Source organism: Bufo gargarizans, chromosome 1 (genome assembly GCF_014858855.1).
Source record: "Bufo gargarizans isolate SCDJY-AF-19 chromosome 1, ASM1485885v1, whole genome shotgun sequence".
Classification (NCBI taxonomy): Eukaryota; Metazoa; Chordata; class Amphibia; order Anura; family Bufonidae; genus Bufo; species Bufo gargarizans.
This window is the reverse complement of record NC_058080.1, coordinates 364,514,882-364,532,455: the sequence shown is the minus strand read 5'-3', so window position 1 is coordinate 364,532,455 and position 17,574 is coordinate 364,514,882. Positions and strand designations below refer to the sequence as shown.

Here is a 17,574-nt window from a genome sequence, read left to right as displayed (position 1 = left end):
ATATATATATATCTCTCTCTATATCTCTCAAGTAGGGGTTATCATATGCTAAAAAGGTTCTGCAGTTCAGCTATTTGAGAAGGCACAGGCCCAGTGACATCACGACTAGTGTCACTGGCCTGGGCACAGCTAAGCTCCATTCAGCGATACAGAGAGAAGGCCACAGCGCTCCTGGAGCGTGGCTGCGTTCTCAAACCCATCCGACACCCGGGACCCCGCCAATCATATGCGGATGATCTATCCAGAGGATACTGCAGAACGCCTTCAAATAAGTGACAATAATGCAATATCTTACTTCCCATCAGTGACAGGCTCAAAGCCAGTTGGTGCCATGGTTTTGTGATGTCACGACCACATTTCCTATCCTCCATTCACACAAATGTTGGTATTTAAGTCAGTAAGGATCTAAAGCTTTATGTTGGCAGTGATCTGGACACCTTCAATACCAAACGACTCTCCCATACATAAAGGGGTCAGTAAAGCATGTAAGTGTTATAAATGAGGAGAAAACCCCCGACCGACAGATCTGGCAACAGCTTATTTCCTGGGAGAATAAAAGGATCAGTAGGTGAACTCCCCCAATATCATTGGCTGTAAGGAGAGAGTTGGGAAATCCCCATATACATATACATGCCACAGCCAAACGTAATGTGGGGCCGTAACACTCTTTTTACAAAAACTGCACATAAAAAACTGATTTCCTAGAAAACGTGTGAAACTAAAACCCTGTATGATGCCAACTCACCCTGAAAGAAAGTGGCAGGACCTCCGGGGTACCCTTGTGGGGGAGGAACATCCTTTTGAGTTTGGTTCAGAATCGCAGATAAGATTTGATCCAGTGATCTTGACCCATACTAGACAAAAAAAGTAATAAAAACAACAAATTCATCATAATGCAACCATCTACATAATAAACGCACTGGTTCAGCATCAATGTCAGACTAACCTTGTTCTCAAAATTATACTTGCTGAGATCTCTTGATTCTGTAGCTCTTCTGTCCCCATGAGTAAGGGCACCCTGTAAAAATACACCAAGACCGCTTTGTAAGTTCACTAATCTGCAAAGGAATACTAAAACATTTCATAGTGGACTGGAAGAAAAGAAAACCAACTCACCAGGCTTTCCAGTCTCTTTGCCACAATAGAAGCAAATCTCCTCTCTCCTGCTAGTTCGGATATAAGGAAAACATACTCCGGGGCAGAGACTTGGTTAGACCGGTGTGTGCGACCTGAGAAAGTCACGTAATTAGAAGCCATTTAGCATGGCAGAAGCAGAAAGGAAATCCAGCCAACTCCTTTGACAGAACCCAGAATCGTCAAGAGATGCTTACCAAACTGTTGGATGGCTCTGTCAGCACTCCACGGTAGTTCCAGTGTCATATGCACTCGTCGCCGTTGGTTTTTTACTCGACGGTCAGCTTGTAGGGAAATCCCTGAACTCGATGCCTCTGATATAATCGCCACAAGCTTAAAAATGTGAGAGTGGGAGGCAAAGTGATTAACTGTGGCTATTACTTAATTGTACTGTATAAATCTGCATTAAATGGTATCCAAAGAATGGCAAGGTCCTAGAAATGGGATGCAAGTCTTTCACAGGATAAAAAGGTGTTCTATGAATTATGCATTTATCATTTCTCTTACTTATATAGTGCCAACATATTCCGTAACAGAAAGCTCATCAATATCTGACCAATTGGTGTCCGACTCCCACCGATTGGCTGTCTGAAGAGGCCACAGCATTTAGATGAGCGATGCGACCTCTTTATAGTATATCAAAGCAAAGCATCCTACAATGTATAGCGGCTGTTCTTGGTATAGCCCTAAAATGGGACTATCAAAAAGGCCATTGTATTTGACATCATAGGCTAAGGAAGAGGTCGCATCATATGGCCCTTGGACCCTTCCAACGGCTAACTGGGGGGGGGGGGGGGGGAGTGCCAGGAGTCAGACCTCCATTGATCAGATATTCTAAGGAGAGGCCGTCAATATTTAAGTTCCGGAAAACTCTTCTAAAGTGATATTGTGAATTTCCATGCATAGCCTTGTTGCTTCGTTGTGGGCCAAATATGTTCTGGCTACTGCTTCGTAATGCGGCACTGTATTGTTGCAGTACACCAAAGCAACTTTCCTTTTATTTTGTGCCTACAGCTCAGACAGAGAACTACTTGTTTCCATGGTAACAGACTACAAACAGAATCTGTAGTCTGATCTTGCACTTCATGTCCTACTAAATGTACTATTTAAGACACTGTACTACAAATCAGTTTTCACGGTATTGGTTTATCAAGTCACTACATGTAACTTTTCATAGTAACTGTTACAGCACCAGTAAAATATCAGTTAAAGAAAAAAAAAATAAGTTATGTATAGCCATCTTCATAAAGTTATTAAAATATACCGGTCACCCAGTAGGGTGCGTTAGGCCAGTATGTCCTGTAACTTTGATGGCATGTAAACTATTCCCCCAGGCTGACATGACAAATAAGAGTTGCAAACTTGTTCATAAAAACTACTACATGAAACCAATTAGTTGCAGAGAAACTCAGGGGAAAAACGTGCACACGCTAAAATTGCCAAGGCAATTATTGAAGTCCTTCAATAATGTACAAATGAATTCTAAGGCGCAACATTTAAAGTTGTGTAATAAAAGAAAGCTCACTTTTGTGCCATTCATAAAACGCTCCTTCTCCCGCAAGTTGACATTATCTATTGATAGGTTATGCTCAGCTCGAGATTCAAACCCCACACCATCAAGGCGACGGACCACACGTCCTTTCCTACCGGTCATCTAAGGAAAGAAACCTGTTATAGAAACTGGACACAATAAAATCTATGAAGATAGCAAAAATGTAGATCACATACTTCTGCCACTTTGTCTGGACCCCCAAGTTGGTCTATAAGTACATCCAATGTATTTAGAGGTAACACCTTTCCTAATTTTTTCGACCTTGGCCAACAAATCCATCTTCATTTGTTCTACTTGTTCTGGACCTAAGACCATAAAAAACACCAAACAGGTCATTGGGTGTTGGACACAACTTTTACAAATCAGAGCTCCGATTTTTTTTTTTATGCCCTACTCTCTAACTGCTTACCACGATCAGGCACTAGGAGTCCATTAAATGTGTGTTCGACAAATATGACATCATCATTGTCCTGGGAGGATTCAGGAGAAGAGTTGAAATCGCTATCCAGCACACCTTCAGAGTCCGAACTACTCTCCTCACTGTTTCGGATTAACCCCACAAAATCTCCACGCGAGAGCTTTCCACTACGCTGTTTCCCACGTTCTGTGTAGCAGAAAAAGCACAGTAAATTACAGAGGTTTGATAAGTCAGTAATCAGAAACCAATGAATCCGATGGCTATGAAGAACCAACATCCGCAAAAAACAGGGCAAGTGTCACAGAGGAACCACTTTGAAACAAATATAGAAGGTTAAACATGATAGCAGAAGGGCTACTACCCATTACTCACTTTTCCTTTTTAACAAGTTTTTCTCACGTTTCCGTTTGCTTGATGGGAAATGTTTTAAGATCAGGGACTTAAACACTCCTCTGAAGAGTTAAAATAAAGAACATTATTACAATTACAACCAAAATGTTCAGCATACATACTTGTTCTTTACATACATGGAACATTCTGTTTTAATACTCACTCAGCAGCTGACACAAAGCGGTCAAGGTGACCATCATTTTCATCCATAACTTCTCGTGTCCGAGCTTCCCCAGTAGACTGCAAACCAATAACGACACACTGCAGAAAAAAAGCCCATTGCAATAATTCAACATTAACGGCAAATGATGTTCATTAAAAGGGTTGTCTCATCATGGACATTGGGGGCATATCGCTAGGATTGCCATTCATATCCATTCATTTTCTATGGGGCCGGCCAAAATAGCAGAGCGTCGGCCCCATAGAAATGGATGGGAGTGGGGGCTGTGCATGCGTGGTACGCTCCTATTCACTTCTATGGGGAGCCAGGTTGGTGGTGGCCGGAGCGGAGTCCTCCAGCCACCACCTTGCGGGGCTCCGTTCTCGATATAGGTGTGGGTCCCAGTGGTGGGAGCCGCACCTATAAGACAATGGGAGCATATCCTAGTGATATGCCCCCATTGTCCATAATGAGACAACCCCTTTAAAAGACCAATATGTTATTCAGAACTTGAACCAACAAGGGGAGGCAAGATTAAAGAATACATTTATAAATGGGAGTCAAGTCACAATCATATTTAAGAGCCTCTGTAAAAAAAAAAAAAAAAAAAAAAAAAAAAAAAAGCATAATCCCCTCACCCGATTTGTCACATTGAAATGTTTCTGATCACCTAACTACAGCACGGGGAAACACAATTCAGCAGAGAAAAAAGTAATTGCCCCCTAACCCTAATAACTTGTTGAGCCACCCTTACCAGTAACAACTGCAATCAAGGGTTTACGATAAATTGCAACAAGTCTTTTACATCATTATGGCCCAGTCTTCTCTGCAGAATTCTTTTAATTCGGCTATGTTAGAGGGGTTTTAAGCATGAACTGCTTGTTTAAGGGTTTTGCTGATGCATTTCCATGAGATTCAAGTCAGGACTTTGACTCCGCCACTTCAAAACCTTCGTTTTGATGCTTTTGAGCCATTCAGACTTGCTTGTGTGCTTTCAATCATTGTCTTGATGTATAACCCACGTAGTAGTCTACAGGAGCCTACGGTCACAAACTGACAGGAGGACATTTCCCTTCAGAATTAATGGTACCATCAATTATGACAAGTCATCCAGGTCCTGCAGAAGCAAAAGCAGCCCTAGGCTATCACACTATTACTACCACGTTTGACTGTTAATAGGACTCACGTCTTCCAAAAAGTTTCACCTCTCACTTGTCAGTCATATATAGTTTAATAGTTGAAATGGTTAAAAAAAAAAAAAGACATAAGGCCCCTTTCACATGGGCGAGTATTCCGCGCGGATGCGATGCGCGAGTTGAACGCATTGCACCCGCACTGAATACCGACCCATTCATTTCTATGGGGCTGTTCACATGAGCGGTGATTTTCACGCATCACTTGTGCGTTGCGTGAAATTCGCAGCATGCTCGATATTCTGCGTTTTTCACGCAACGCAGGCCCCATAGAAATGAATGGGGTTGCGTGAAAATCGCAAGCATCCGCAAGCAAGTGCGGATGCGGTGCAATTTTCACGCACGGTTGCTAGGAGACGATCGGGATGGAGACCCGATCATTATTATTTTCCCTTATAACATGGTTATAAGGGAAAATAATAGCATTCTGAATACAGAATGCATAGTCAAATAGCGCTGGAGAGGGTTAAAAAAATAAAATAAAAATTAACTCACCTTAGTCCACTTGCTCGCGTAGCCGGCATCTCCTTCTGTCTTCATCTTAGGGCTCTTTCACACCTGCGTTCTTTTCCTCCGGCATAGAGTTCTGTCGTCGGGGCTCTATGCCGGAAGAATCCTGATCAGTTTTATCCTAATGCATTCTGAATGGAGTGCTTTTTGCTCCGGCCAAAAATCCTGAAGACTTGCCGCAAGGCCGGATCCGGAATTAATGCCCATTGAAAGGCATTGATCCGGACTTAAGCTAAACGTCGTTTCGGCGCATTGCCGGATCCGACGTTTAGCTTTTTCTGAATGGTTACCATGGCTGCCGGGACGCTAAAGTCCTGGCAGCCATGGTAAAGTATAGCGGGGAGCAGCATACTTACCATCCGTGCGGCTCCCGGGGCGCTCCAGAGTGACGTCAGGGCGCCCCACGCGCATGGATGACGTGATCACATGGCACGTCATCCATGCGCATGGGGAGCTCTGACGTCACTCTGGAGCGCCCCTGGAGCCGCGCGGACTGTAAGTATACCGCTCCCCGCTCCTACTATGGCAACCAGGACTTTAATAGCGTCCTGGGTGCCATAGTAACACTGAAAGCATTTTGAAGACGGATCCGTCTTCAAATGCTTTCAGTACACTTGCGTTTTTCCGGATCCGGCGTGTAATTCCGGCAAGTGGAGTACACGCCGTATCCGGACAACGCAAGTGTGAAAGAGGCCTTAGCTGTGTGCAGCAACAAGGACCTTTGGTGACGTCACAGTCATCACATGATCCATCACATGATCTTTTACCATGGTGATGGATCATGTGATGACTGTGACGTCACCATAGGTCCTTGTTGCTACACAAAGCTAAGATGAAGACAGAAGGAGATGCTGGGCTACACGAGCAAGTGGATTAAGGGGAGTTAAAATTTTTATTTTATTTATTTAACCCCTCCAGCGCTATTTTACTATGCATTCTGTATTCAGAATGCTATTATTTTCCCTTATAACCATGTTATAAGGGAAAATAATACAATCTACAGAATACCGATCCCAAGCATGACAATGTTTTGCACTCGCGCGGAAAAATCGCGGGTGTTCCCGCAACGCACCCGCACATGTTTCCGCAACGGCCGTGTGAAAGAGGCCTAAGTCCATCAAGTTAAACCAAGGGATAGGTGGGGACGCAAATCCCAGAAGGAATTGAGACTCAGATTTCTACACGTTTCTATAAGCATTAAGGTTGTTTACTTTTAAGAATTCATCTAAACCCTTTTTAAAAACTGTCCACTGTTCCTGCTGTGACCACATCCTGAGGAAGTCTGTTCCACAGATTCACACTTCTTACAGTAAAGAAGCTTTGACGCTTCTGGAGACTGAACTTTTTATTCTCCAGTCGAAGGCCGTGCATCATTGTCTTTTGAGGGCATTTTACAGTTTTTCCACTATATTTTTTGTATGGCCCATTTATATACTGGTATAGGTTAATCATGTCTCCCCTTAGACGTCTATTCTCAAGACTAAATAAATTCTATTCTTTTAATCTTTCTTCATAACTAAGACACTCCATACCCCTTATCAGTTTAGTCGCTCTCCTCTGTACTTTTTCCAGCTGCAGTGCATCCTTTCTATGCACTGGTGCCCAGAACTGAACTGCATATTCCAGATTAAGCCGCACCAACGCTTTGTAAAGTGGTAATATTACATCCCTGCCCGGCGAGTCCATGCCTCGTTTAATGCATGACAATATCCTGGTAGCCTTAGAAGCAGCTGATTGACATTGTATGCTGTGATTAAATCTACCATCTACAAGGACACCCAAATCCTTCTCTATAAATAACTCTCCCAGTGTTACATCACCGAGGACATATGAAGCAAATTATTACTACCGAGATGCATAACTTTACATTTATCCACATTGAACCTCAGTTGCCAAGTTGATGCCCAATCACTCAGTGTTCAAGTCAGCTTGTATTTTATGGACATCTTCCATAGACTGTACAGTACTACATAGCTTAGTGTCATCTACAAAAATAGAAATGGTGCTTTTAATCATGTCCTCGATATCATTAATAAATAAAATAATAGAGGGCCCAGCAGTGAACCTTGGGGTACACCACTTATAACCTGGGACCATTCTGAATAGGAATGATTGACCACAACTCTGGACACGGTCCTTCAGCCAGTTTTCAATCCAATTACAAACTATACTTTCCAAGCCTATAGACCTTACTTTACCTACTAAACGTATATAAGGGACAGTATAAAAAGCCTTTGGAAAATCCAGAAACACTACATCCACAGCCGCCTCTGGTCCAGGCTACTACTTACCTCCTCACAAAAATTAAATCAGGTTAGTCTGACAACTTCTGTCCTTGGTAAACCCATGTTGGTTATCACTTATAATATTATGTACAGTCACATACTCCTGTATATAGTCCCTTAAGAGTCCTTTAAAAACATTTTTCCCACAACAGACGTTAAACTAACCAGTCTATAATTACCTGTGAAGGACCTAGATCCTTTTTTGAGTATGGGCACCACATTTGCCTTGCGCCAATTACTTGGCACTGTACCAGTACCAGAATCTTTAAAAATTATAAACAGGGGCACAGCAATGACTGAACTGAGCTCTTTAAGCACTCTTGGGTGTAATCCATCTGGACCCGGAGCCTTGTTCACATTTACCTTATTTAACTTAGCTTGGACCATATCTACAGTATATTACTGGATGTACTAACAGCCCCAGCACCACAGATATCAGCTCCTTTCTCTTCTTTTGTATATACAGAGCTAAAAAAAAAAAAAAAACTCATAGTAACTCTGCCTTTTCCTTATCTTCAGTGACTAATAACACCCCCCCCCCCCCTTTACCATTATTTAGGGGACCTACCTGCTAAGACCTTGTTTTTTTTTAGCATTTATATATTTAAAGAATTTGGGTATTTGTTTTGCCCTCTTTTGCCACCTGCTGTTCCTTTTGTATTTTTGCAAATTTTATCTCCCTTTTACAGATTTTATTAAGCCCTTTGTAATCTTTAAACGCTAGAGCTGACCCCTCAGATTTTTATTTTTTAAATGACCTTTTTTGTCATGTATTGCCTTTTTTACAGTAGCTGTAAGCTCTCCCATTTATCCTCAGTATTATTATGTGACAGTAGCTGCTCCGAGTCTATGCCCTGAAATGCTGCCCTCAACCCAGGGAAATTAGCCTTTTTTTAAATTCAGTGTCTTTGCTCTGCCCGACAGAATTTGCTTCTTATAGTTTAGGGGGAATATAATTATATTGTGGTCACTATTACCTAGTGTTCCTCGAAAAGTAAAATTTCCAACAAGCTCTGCATCATTAGAAATTACCAGATCCAACAGAGCATCGCCCGTAGTGGAAGCTTCTACAAACTGTCCCATAAAGTGGTCCTGCAGCAAGTTGAGGAATTTTCTCCCCTTTGTGGATGAGGCAGAACAATGACCCCAGTCAATGTCTTGGAAGTTATAATCTCCCATTATGACCACTGTACCAGCCTATGCAGCCCGCTCTATTTGGTTATACAGTTGTGTTTCTATCTCCTCTGTGATGTTATGGGTCTATAGATTACACCAAGTATTATTTTTTTGTGTTTATATCCCTTTGAACTTCCACATCTTCACCATCCTCACCCACAATTGCCTCTTTCACACTTGTCTTCAGAGCACATACAGGCACACGCCATCGCTTTTTCTATTGACCCTGTCTTTCCTAAATAGTGTAAAACCCTCAATATTAACAGACCAGTCATGTGAAGAGTCCATCCATATCTCAGCCACACCAACTACATCTATGTGTTCTTCTAGTACCATAGCCTCCAGCTCCCCAATTTTGCTAGCTAGACTTCTGGCATTTGTGAAAATACATTTTAAATTACTATTACCTGTAAAGTGAATATCTGGGATTATTGGGTTACCTTGGTTGATGTTTGTATGCAACAGGTTCTTGTTACCAGCAGCTCTATTTTTTTTATCGGTGTATAGTTCTGCCCAGTCATCTCCCTACTTTCCTCACTAACCCCAGCCCCCACTAAATCCCCACTGTCCCCTCCTATATCCCACTCTATCTACCCCCCTATTAGTATGACCCCTCACTCTCCCCCCACATCCTAGTTTAAAAGCTCCTCCAGCCATCTAACCATTTTCCCCCAGCGCAGTTGCACCCTCCCCATTACCCTGGGTTCAGACCTGAGCGTTCTGAAACGAGCGCTCTGTATGCGCGATTGTACCGGCGTTTACAAATCGCGCATACAGAGACAAGCGATTGTACGCGCTGTAAAACGCCCAGGTGAGAACCATTCCCATAGGGAAGCATTGGTTTCTCCTTGTTGAGCGTTTTACAGCGCGTAGGAACACGCTGTAAAACGCTCAGGTGTGAACTTAGGGTTAAGGTGCAGAGCATCCCTACTGTAGAGCCTGTAACCGACAGAGAAGTCGGCCCAGTTCTCCATGAACCCAAACCCTTCCTTCCTGCACCAGCTTTTGAGCCACTTATTTAACTCCCTAAGCTCCCGTAGTCTCTCTGGTGATGCTTGTGGCACTGTTATTATTTCTGAAAACGCTACTTTGGAGGTCCTAGACTTGAGCTTCTCTCCTAGTTCCCTAAAATCATTTTTAAGGACCTTCCATCTCCCCCTTAATCTGTCATTGGTGCCAATGTGTACCATGACCGCCGGGTCTTTCCCAGCCCCACCCAGCAATCTGTCAATCCGATCTGCAATATGCCGAACCCGAGCACCTGGAACACAACACACTGTTCTGCAATCACGGTCTCGGTGAGAGATGACCCTGTCTGTCCTCCTAATAATAGAGTCCCCTACCACCAGCATCTGTCTAACCTTTGCTGCACTCCTTTTCCTATCCTTCCTGCAGCGGTCATCCTCCTGCAGGAAGGATGGGAAAAGGTATGGTACTAGAAGAACACTTTTATGCCATTAATTATAGCATAAAATGTAGTGGGGGGGGGAAAAAAAAAAATAAAAAAAAAAATTGAGTGGACATAACGATACCCCATATGTATAGGTTTTTTTATGTCTAAATAGTGCAAAAATAAATGTAAACTTTGAAAGAAAAAAAAAAGAAAAAATCTTTACATCACCATTATAGATGAGCGAATTTCAGGTTATGAAATTTGTTCACGCTTCGTTTACTGGTAAAAGGTGAATTGCATTATGGATTCCGTTATCACGGACCATAACTCAATTCTATGATGGAATGTCTTGAGTGATTACATTATTCATTCCGTCGTAATAGAAGTTTATGGACTGCAAAACGAATCTATCCCCCTTTCGGTTATGCAGGGGAGTCCTCTCCTGCATAACGGAAAGGGGACGGATCTGTTTTGCAGCCCATAGACTTCTATTATGACGGAATGAATAACGTAATATCTCTAAAGGCATTCCATCATAGAATTGAGTTACGCACATTCAGTATCCATCAGCGTATGTAATTACTCCAACACAAACTTATCTTCTATTGGCGCTCACAGTGCCTGAAGATCGAGCAGTGTAATACCACTCTAACAATCTTTTCAGCAAAGCAAATTTATCATGACCAGTAAGACATTCTCATTAGCACACGTGTACTCACCTTGCCCTTGGACAGTTCCTGCTTAGCCAAAGCAACCAGACGCTGTACTTTGGCAGCAATACATAAATACTTAAAGAATCGTTGATGTGCTGACCAGAACTGACCCCACAGAGACTTTCGAGATTCCAACCCAATCCAGTCAGCTGCTGTCTGAAAAACAGTCAGTGCTTCTGCCCACTAGGAGGAGACAATAGTAAGGAACCAATTAGAGAATGATTGCAATTCTACCCTGAAAAATGGCTATAATGGCCCGATGAATGTGGCCAAAAAGGACTTAAAAGTGGCATGAAATGTTCCTATTCCCAGAAGAGAGCACATTGGTTGGATACCCACTGATTGGGGATTACTAGTACAGTGTTTCCCAACCAGTGTGCCTCCAGCTGTTGCAAAACTACAACTCCCAGCATGGCCGCACAACCAAAGGCTGTCCGGGCATGCTGGGAGTTGTAGTTTTGCAACAGCTGGAGGCACACTGGTTGGGAAACACTTTACTAGGATACCATTAATGTCTTTGGTGGGAAAACAACTTTCACAAACTCCAATCTGTCACATTACAATCACAACATCATCATTTCTCTTCCATACCAGTTGTGCCGCTCTGTTGTACATCTGTTTGAAAGACTCATCCAGGGGAATTTCCTCAATTCGGAAATTGACACCGGTGAAACTGAGCTGCCGTGCGATGTACATACCACTCAACTTCATATCCATGGCAACAATCTCCATGGCTCCTACACCCCTATATAAGAAGAAAGAGCAACGACTTTAAGGATATATAAACAAATTTTGAAAAAGTCTTGAGAAAAGAACTTCGGATGACATGTCTCATGTATTTAACTTTACTTTCATTAACGCAAGCTCGCTGAAGAGATAATGGGAGAGATTTACTGGTATAAATGGTACACAGACTGTCTAGACCTGCACCAAATTTATCACAGGAGCTCAGGCTGAATTATAGATTTGGTGCATGGGTAGAGAGGTCAGTCTGTACACCAACTATTGGTTGGCTTACTTTAAGATGGGAACGTTGGGCCATCATTGTAGTGCAATGCATCGTACATTAGGCCACATCAAGTCACGCCCCTTCCTGTTAAGCCATACCGCCCAGATGATTCCTCTAAACTGCAACACACTATGGCGCAATTTACATCAAAACCTAGCTGCACTGACATTCGTAAATGCGTGTCAGTGTTTGTTGCATTTCAGTTTTAAAAATTATAGCTTTCTTTATTTTTAAAAACCTCCATGAGGGCAGCCATATTGGGGAAAACAAATCATTTCTGCATTGTCTTTACAGACACAGCAGCAGGGTATGTGTGCTTTATGGCAGCTGTAATGCAAGGAAGTTTACAGGCAGACAAATGTCAATAGGTTACTACAGTCTCAGGAAGTACAATCATCTCCCAAATACACCAAGCAAGGTGCATACAGTTTTATCAGTGTTGATTTTGTTGTAACCCTCTTATCTAGGCCTTCAGCAGTTCAATAGTGCTGTCATTATATTCCATGTCCTCACATGACTCTGTCCCAGTCTATACAGCAAAGCTGACAAGTGAGCTATATAGAAAACATCACCAACGGACCAGTGTGAAAACGGGAACATGTCAAGATTTTAAACCTAACGTAATTAACTTTTTTTTTTTATGATGATACATTCACTAAATTTTTCAACATCCAAGTAGTGGCAAGTTATCTCATTTAATGTAGCCCTCGTTCACCGTGTACTGCACTCTAGATAGAGTACCTCTTTTCAATTGCGTGCAAGAACTCATCAAAAGTGCTGAAAGATGTGCCCTCTCCCCAGATACCCAGCCGACTCATATAGATCATGTTCTTGGGCTCGGATGCACCTGTGACAAAGTGACAAGTAAACTAAAGCAAGACTGTGAAAAAGGTTTATTATATACATTTAAAGAAACTGTGACAACCCAGCACCACAAAAAAAAAGAGAGGAGAAATGCCAAGTCAGCAAAAAGACACAAGGGGATTCAAACTTACCAGTGGCACTGGCATACACAACACGTGCCAAAGGCAAATTGTTCTGTAGCTCTAAAACTGCACGGCCCATTTTAGTACATGAGGCATTCTTAGCTTTGTGACATTCATCAAACACAATCTGTGGAGGGATCGGTCAAGGAAAAAACCAGCAAAACAGTAATGACATTTACATCTATGGGTTTCATCTTAAAAGAGGTATCCCTCAAATATAAAACTTCAGTTTGCTCACTTCTCTGCTTATCTGAAGGACTTTCTGTAGGTGGGCAGGAGCTCACATGAGACAATGAAGCACCTGCATCTCCCAGGAAGCATTACATTAACATATTCCTTGCCTGCATACAAAATAGTCCCTCACAAAGAAATAAATACAGAATTAAAACAGGACCTTTCGCAGTTTTTACTGTCTAAAAGCAATACTGTAGCCCACATTCAGCAGATATTTTATAATCAATAGGGACTCTCACCAGACCTCACATATACTATACACTGGAGCACTGCCTAAACTCTACCATAAAGCCCCAAAAAGGTGGCTACAGACATAGTGGCATAAACAGTAATAGAACAAGATTGTAATAACATCCAAGAAGGAGATATAGATTCGCGAGATTATTGTTCCAATATTACGTGCGTGAGCTCCGCACGTAAAATGTTTTAAAGGGGCCGTGACCATATAGGTTATATAAATTATCTTTTATTGATTACATATTCAGCAGAGCAGCGGCGCAACAGAGGAGCATATCATAAAAAAAAAAGAATTTGCAATATGTAATCTACTGAACACGGGCTACAGTGTGAGGTATTGCTTTTAGAAAGTAAAAACTGGTGAAAGGTCCTCTTTAATGCCCCCGCTGTTTCCTTCTCCATTATCCTGGGATATATAGTTTCTATGAATTTCGAAGTTGGAATGCATACAAGGTGCCTGGGCCACTTCACCTGCTTCTCTTTGAGATCACTACACCAGCACAGAGGAGAGGAAAGCCAGAGACGCTAATGAGCATCTTAGTCTACCTATGAATGCAGGAGAAGGTGGACCAAAAGGATAAATGACAGGGGGCACTAACAGGGAGGAAAAATGTAATGTACATAAAAATAAAATAAAATTATTGCATGTATATTGCAATTAAGCTTCATTTCAAATGCACTATTTATCGCATAGGAATACTTTTTATGAGATACCCCTTTTAAGAACTTTAAAGGAAATCTGTCAGCAAATCTAACTTTATGTAACCCAGTCCAGGGCTACATAGTGCTGCCTGACGATGCAACATACCTGTTTTTGCATTCTGTCCCTGGCTCCATCCAGCCCGCACCCTCCACTGCAACGTCGCAATCCTCCTTCAGCTCCTGCCTGCTCGGCGCATGCACACTAAGTATGGTGAGGGCGATGCCCACCGCAGGGGAATTCAATGCGCAAGCACCGACCTTTGACCATGCTCACCAGCCTGCACTTTGGAAATACACAGAATACTAAGAAAGGTAGGTTTTGTGTCGTGTCAGGCAGCACTATGTAGCCCTGGACTGGGTTACATAGTCAGATTTGCTGACAGATTTCCTTCAATGAGGTTGTCCTATTACAATAAGTTGTTCACTGTCCACAGGTAAGGAGATGTGTGTCCGATTGGCAGGACCCCTGTGATCAGTAGAACAGGGGGCTGTGTTGCCCTGTTTGGAGCGGTGGCCATGCATGTGTTCCATTCAAGTCTAGGGGGCTGCCAGAGACTACAAAGGCCTACAGCAAAATATCTTAACAGTTTTAAAAGACTGCTAATATCAAAACACTTGACGATAATATCTGTACACAACATATTACAATTTGTAATAAAAACCAACCCACTTGTACGTGTTCCTCCACACAGCATTCAAACCTTTAAAACCAAGTGCGGTGCTATCTAAAAGGTATTAGGGTGAGGGTAGGGTGACATGCCATGTACGATTCATATTCCGTGCTTGCTGGTCAGGTGAGGGTAGAATGAAAATTAAATTACATGGAAATAAATATTAGAGGGTGAAATACAGACATATAGAAAATAATCTATCACATTATGAAATAAGGATACAACTCCATCAAAGTTCTCTCCACACCAGTCTATAATCTGTCGAATTCGAGTCCGATGTTGACCTCCAGCTTGACTCTCTCCGATAAGTGCTGAATAGGTTGCAAATAGTACACCTTCAGATGCAGATGTGTCTCCATATTTTATCTGTGAAAATGAGCAGAAAACACAACAGTTAATGACAATAAAGTGTGGGAAATATGTGAAAAGCCATGATAACTATAGTGAAGGGTTTTAAAAAAATGAGGTCCAGAAAAGGGGTTAAAATTACTCCACGTTTCTCATGTATTTGGAGAAATGTTAAAAACCTCCATACAAACAGCACTTGCTTCTTCATATGTCTATATGAACATGGAGGAGTGGGAAACTATGACATGCTTACCTTACTAAGAGCGTGCACTGGAACACAACTGGCCTCAATGTCTCTCAAGTCGCGCTCTGCATCACACCGCAAGTCATTGGATACACTAAACCTATGGGGTGGGGAAAGTACAGCAGTGAGACAGTATTCTGATGTACTGGCAGATTTACTCTGCAGGATTTTGGGCCGATTTTCATGAACGAACGTTACCATGAATGCTCATTCCTGACAAAAGTCCCATGTAAAAGGTGCAACAGATCACCCGATGAACAAGCACATTAAATCATTTATGCTGCCCAGAAACAACGACTCTGTATAAGGACGAGCGATAACAGCGGCCATTGCTCGTCCTCATTCAGTGGATGTGATTGCTGCATGTAAATGCCGCTCTTCGCCTCCACTGACGAGCCCGAAGTCATCGGGAAGGCATGGTCCATCCCCTATACAAGGACAACTTATATAACGCATCCCAGGAGAAGTGTGACCATCACAACTGGAGAACCACTTCTGAAAAGGAAGGTAATCTAAACGAGTGGCAACGGAAACCCATGGCCAACCGCTAATGTTACCAGAGGAAGTCACCAGCCTCCCACTTATCTCCTGCAGACACCACTGGAGTGAAAGCTTACTTGCTCTGGCCAATGGGGATTCCCTACTATGGTGTCCCTATACCCACAGGGCATATGGACAAGGGTTATCCCCATGTGTAAGCCCTTTTGAAGGATGCAGTAACTAAGTATTCCATTGGGTCTTATTTCGCCCCTACACAGCAAGCAAGGACACTTACATTACAGACTGTTTCATCCATATGTCATGTATATATTTCTTTCTGAAGAGTCCTTTATAAAAGTGCCAAATTGCGCTAGGTATATTACACACACCATTATACAAACGTTTGGGCATCTCTTGTCAAATGATGTTTGGTAACAAAAACTAAACGGGAATACCCTTTTAGTTCTTTGCTTCATCTTAGTTTCTGCCAATGTATCTCCTTTCCATGCTGGGAACGCCATTGGTCCCAAAACGGGCCTCATTCCCTGCAGGGCCCTCAAAATGAATATAGCAGTATGTTGTGCATGTGCATCGACACTTCATTAAAGGGGGCGTGACACTTCAGCAAATGACATTTAGCATGTAGACAAAGTTAATACAAGGACACAGGTTACAACATCCTGAAATTCAGCAGGGGGGGGGGGGGGGGTATGCTTGCAGAGTATAGGAAAAAGCTTTTGTTGTACAGTGTGCAAGCATGGCCACAGCTGCTGGACTACATGGTGGTCGTAACCATAGAAACGAGCAGTGTATAATGTAATGGGAAAATGAATCCAGCCAGCAAAGGAGGGAATATGGACAATTACCAAGTGCCTTGTATCAACTTTCTCTACATGATAAATGTCATTTGCTGCCGTGAGACCACCCCTTAAGTTCTATGGGACTGATAAACAAGATCGAAGAGATTGGAAGTGCGCATGCTTGACCTGCGGCTTCATTCATTTCAGGAGGCGCTGCGGGGTACAGAGCTGCATTCTCGTGAAGAGTGGGGAACCCAGGGGTTAGACCCCCACTGAGCTAATAGTTAAGCCTTATCCTGTGGACAGGTGATAACTTTAAAAGGCAACTGGTCATCAACTTCATGGTGCCTTAATGCATGAAATGCCAGCATGTTCCCTCATTATATGTATTATTCTGAAACACTGAAGTGATTCAAAGAAAAAACATAGTTTAACAATGAGCAAGGTACCGAGGATAACGGTCCACTGTGTGGCGCCTCTGCCCTGCACGACTTGCGAGTGCCACGGTCTCCTTGAAATTTGCTGTCAATCAAGGCAAGCAGGGTGGGGAGAACCCGCTGAGTGGACTCTTCTCCCCATTACAGATTTTGCTTTCTAAAACTATCTTGTCTCCAAGTTTTACTCTGAAATGCTGCAGCATATTGGAGACAAGAAAATGATGAAGAAACACATAAGAATTAGGTAGTAAACAAGTGCTAAACCAGAATATTGTATTGTAGATTCTTCAATGAAGTTCCCTTTAGCTTTGATGACAGCTTTGTACACTCTTTGCATTCCATCGATCAGATTCATGAGGTAGTCACCTAGAATGCTTTTCAGTTAACAGGTATGCCTTGTCAAGAGTTCATTTGTGAAATTTCTACCTTCATAACGTTTTTGAGACCATTGTTATGAAGGATTGGTGTACAGATCCATATAGGTGTTTAGCTCTATGCTATT

The 17,574-nt window shown here is 42.5% G+C and overlaps 1 protein-coding gene across 1 annotated transcript in view; it reads right to left on the bottom strand.

The window, feature by feature from the left end:
• Nucleotides 1-17,574, bottom strand: part of SBNO2 (strawberry notch homolog 2) — an 84,037-nt gene that overhangs the window by 9,604 nt on the left and 56,859 nt on the right. The window contains 16 exon segments of the mRNA XM_044269392.1: nucleotides 746-854; nucleotides 947-1,018; nucleotides 1,117-1,229; nucleotides 1,332-1,467; nucleotides 2,660-2,788; nucleotides 2,863-2,943; nucleotides 2,945-2,991; nucleotides 3,096-3,290; nucleotides 3,477-3,556; nucleotides 3,658-3,755; nucleotides 10,931-11,107; nucleotides 11,516-11,669; nucleotides 12,675-12,780; nucleotides 12,929-13,046; nucleotides 14,986-15,129; nucleotides 15,365-15,455. Of these exon segments, the coding sequence (XP_044125327.1) occupies nucleotides 746-854; nucleotides 947-1,018; nucleotides 1,117-1,229; nucleotides 1,332-1,467; nucleotides 2,660-2,788; nucleotides 2,863-2,943; nucleotides 2,945-2,991; nucleotides 3,096-3,290; nucleotides 3,477-3,556; nucleotides 3,658-3,755; nucleotides 10,931-11,107; nucleotides 11,516-11,669; nucleotides 12,675-12,780; nucleotides 12,929-13,046; nucleotides 14,986-15,129; nucleotides 15,365-15,455 (1,850 nt within the window).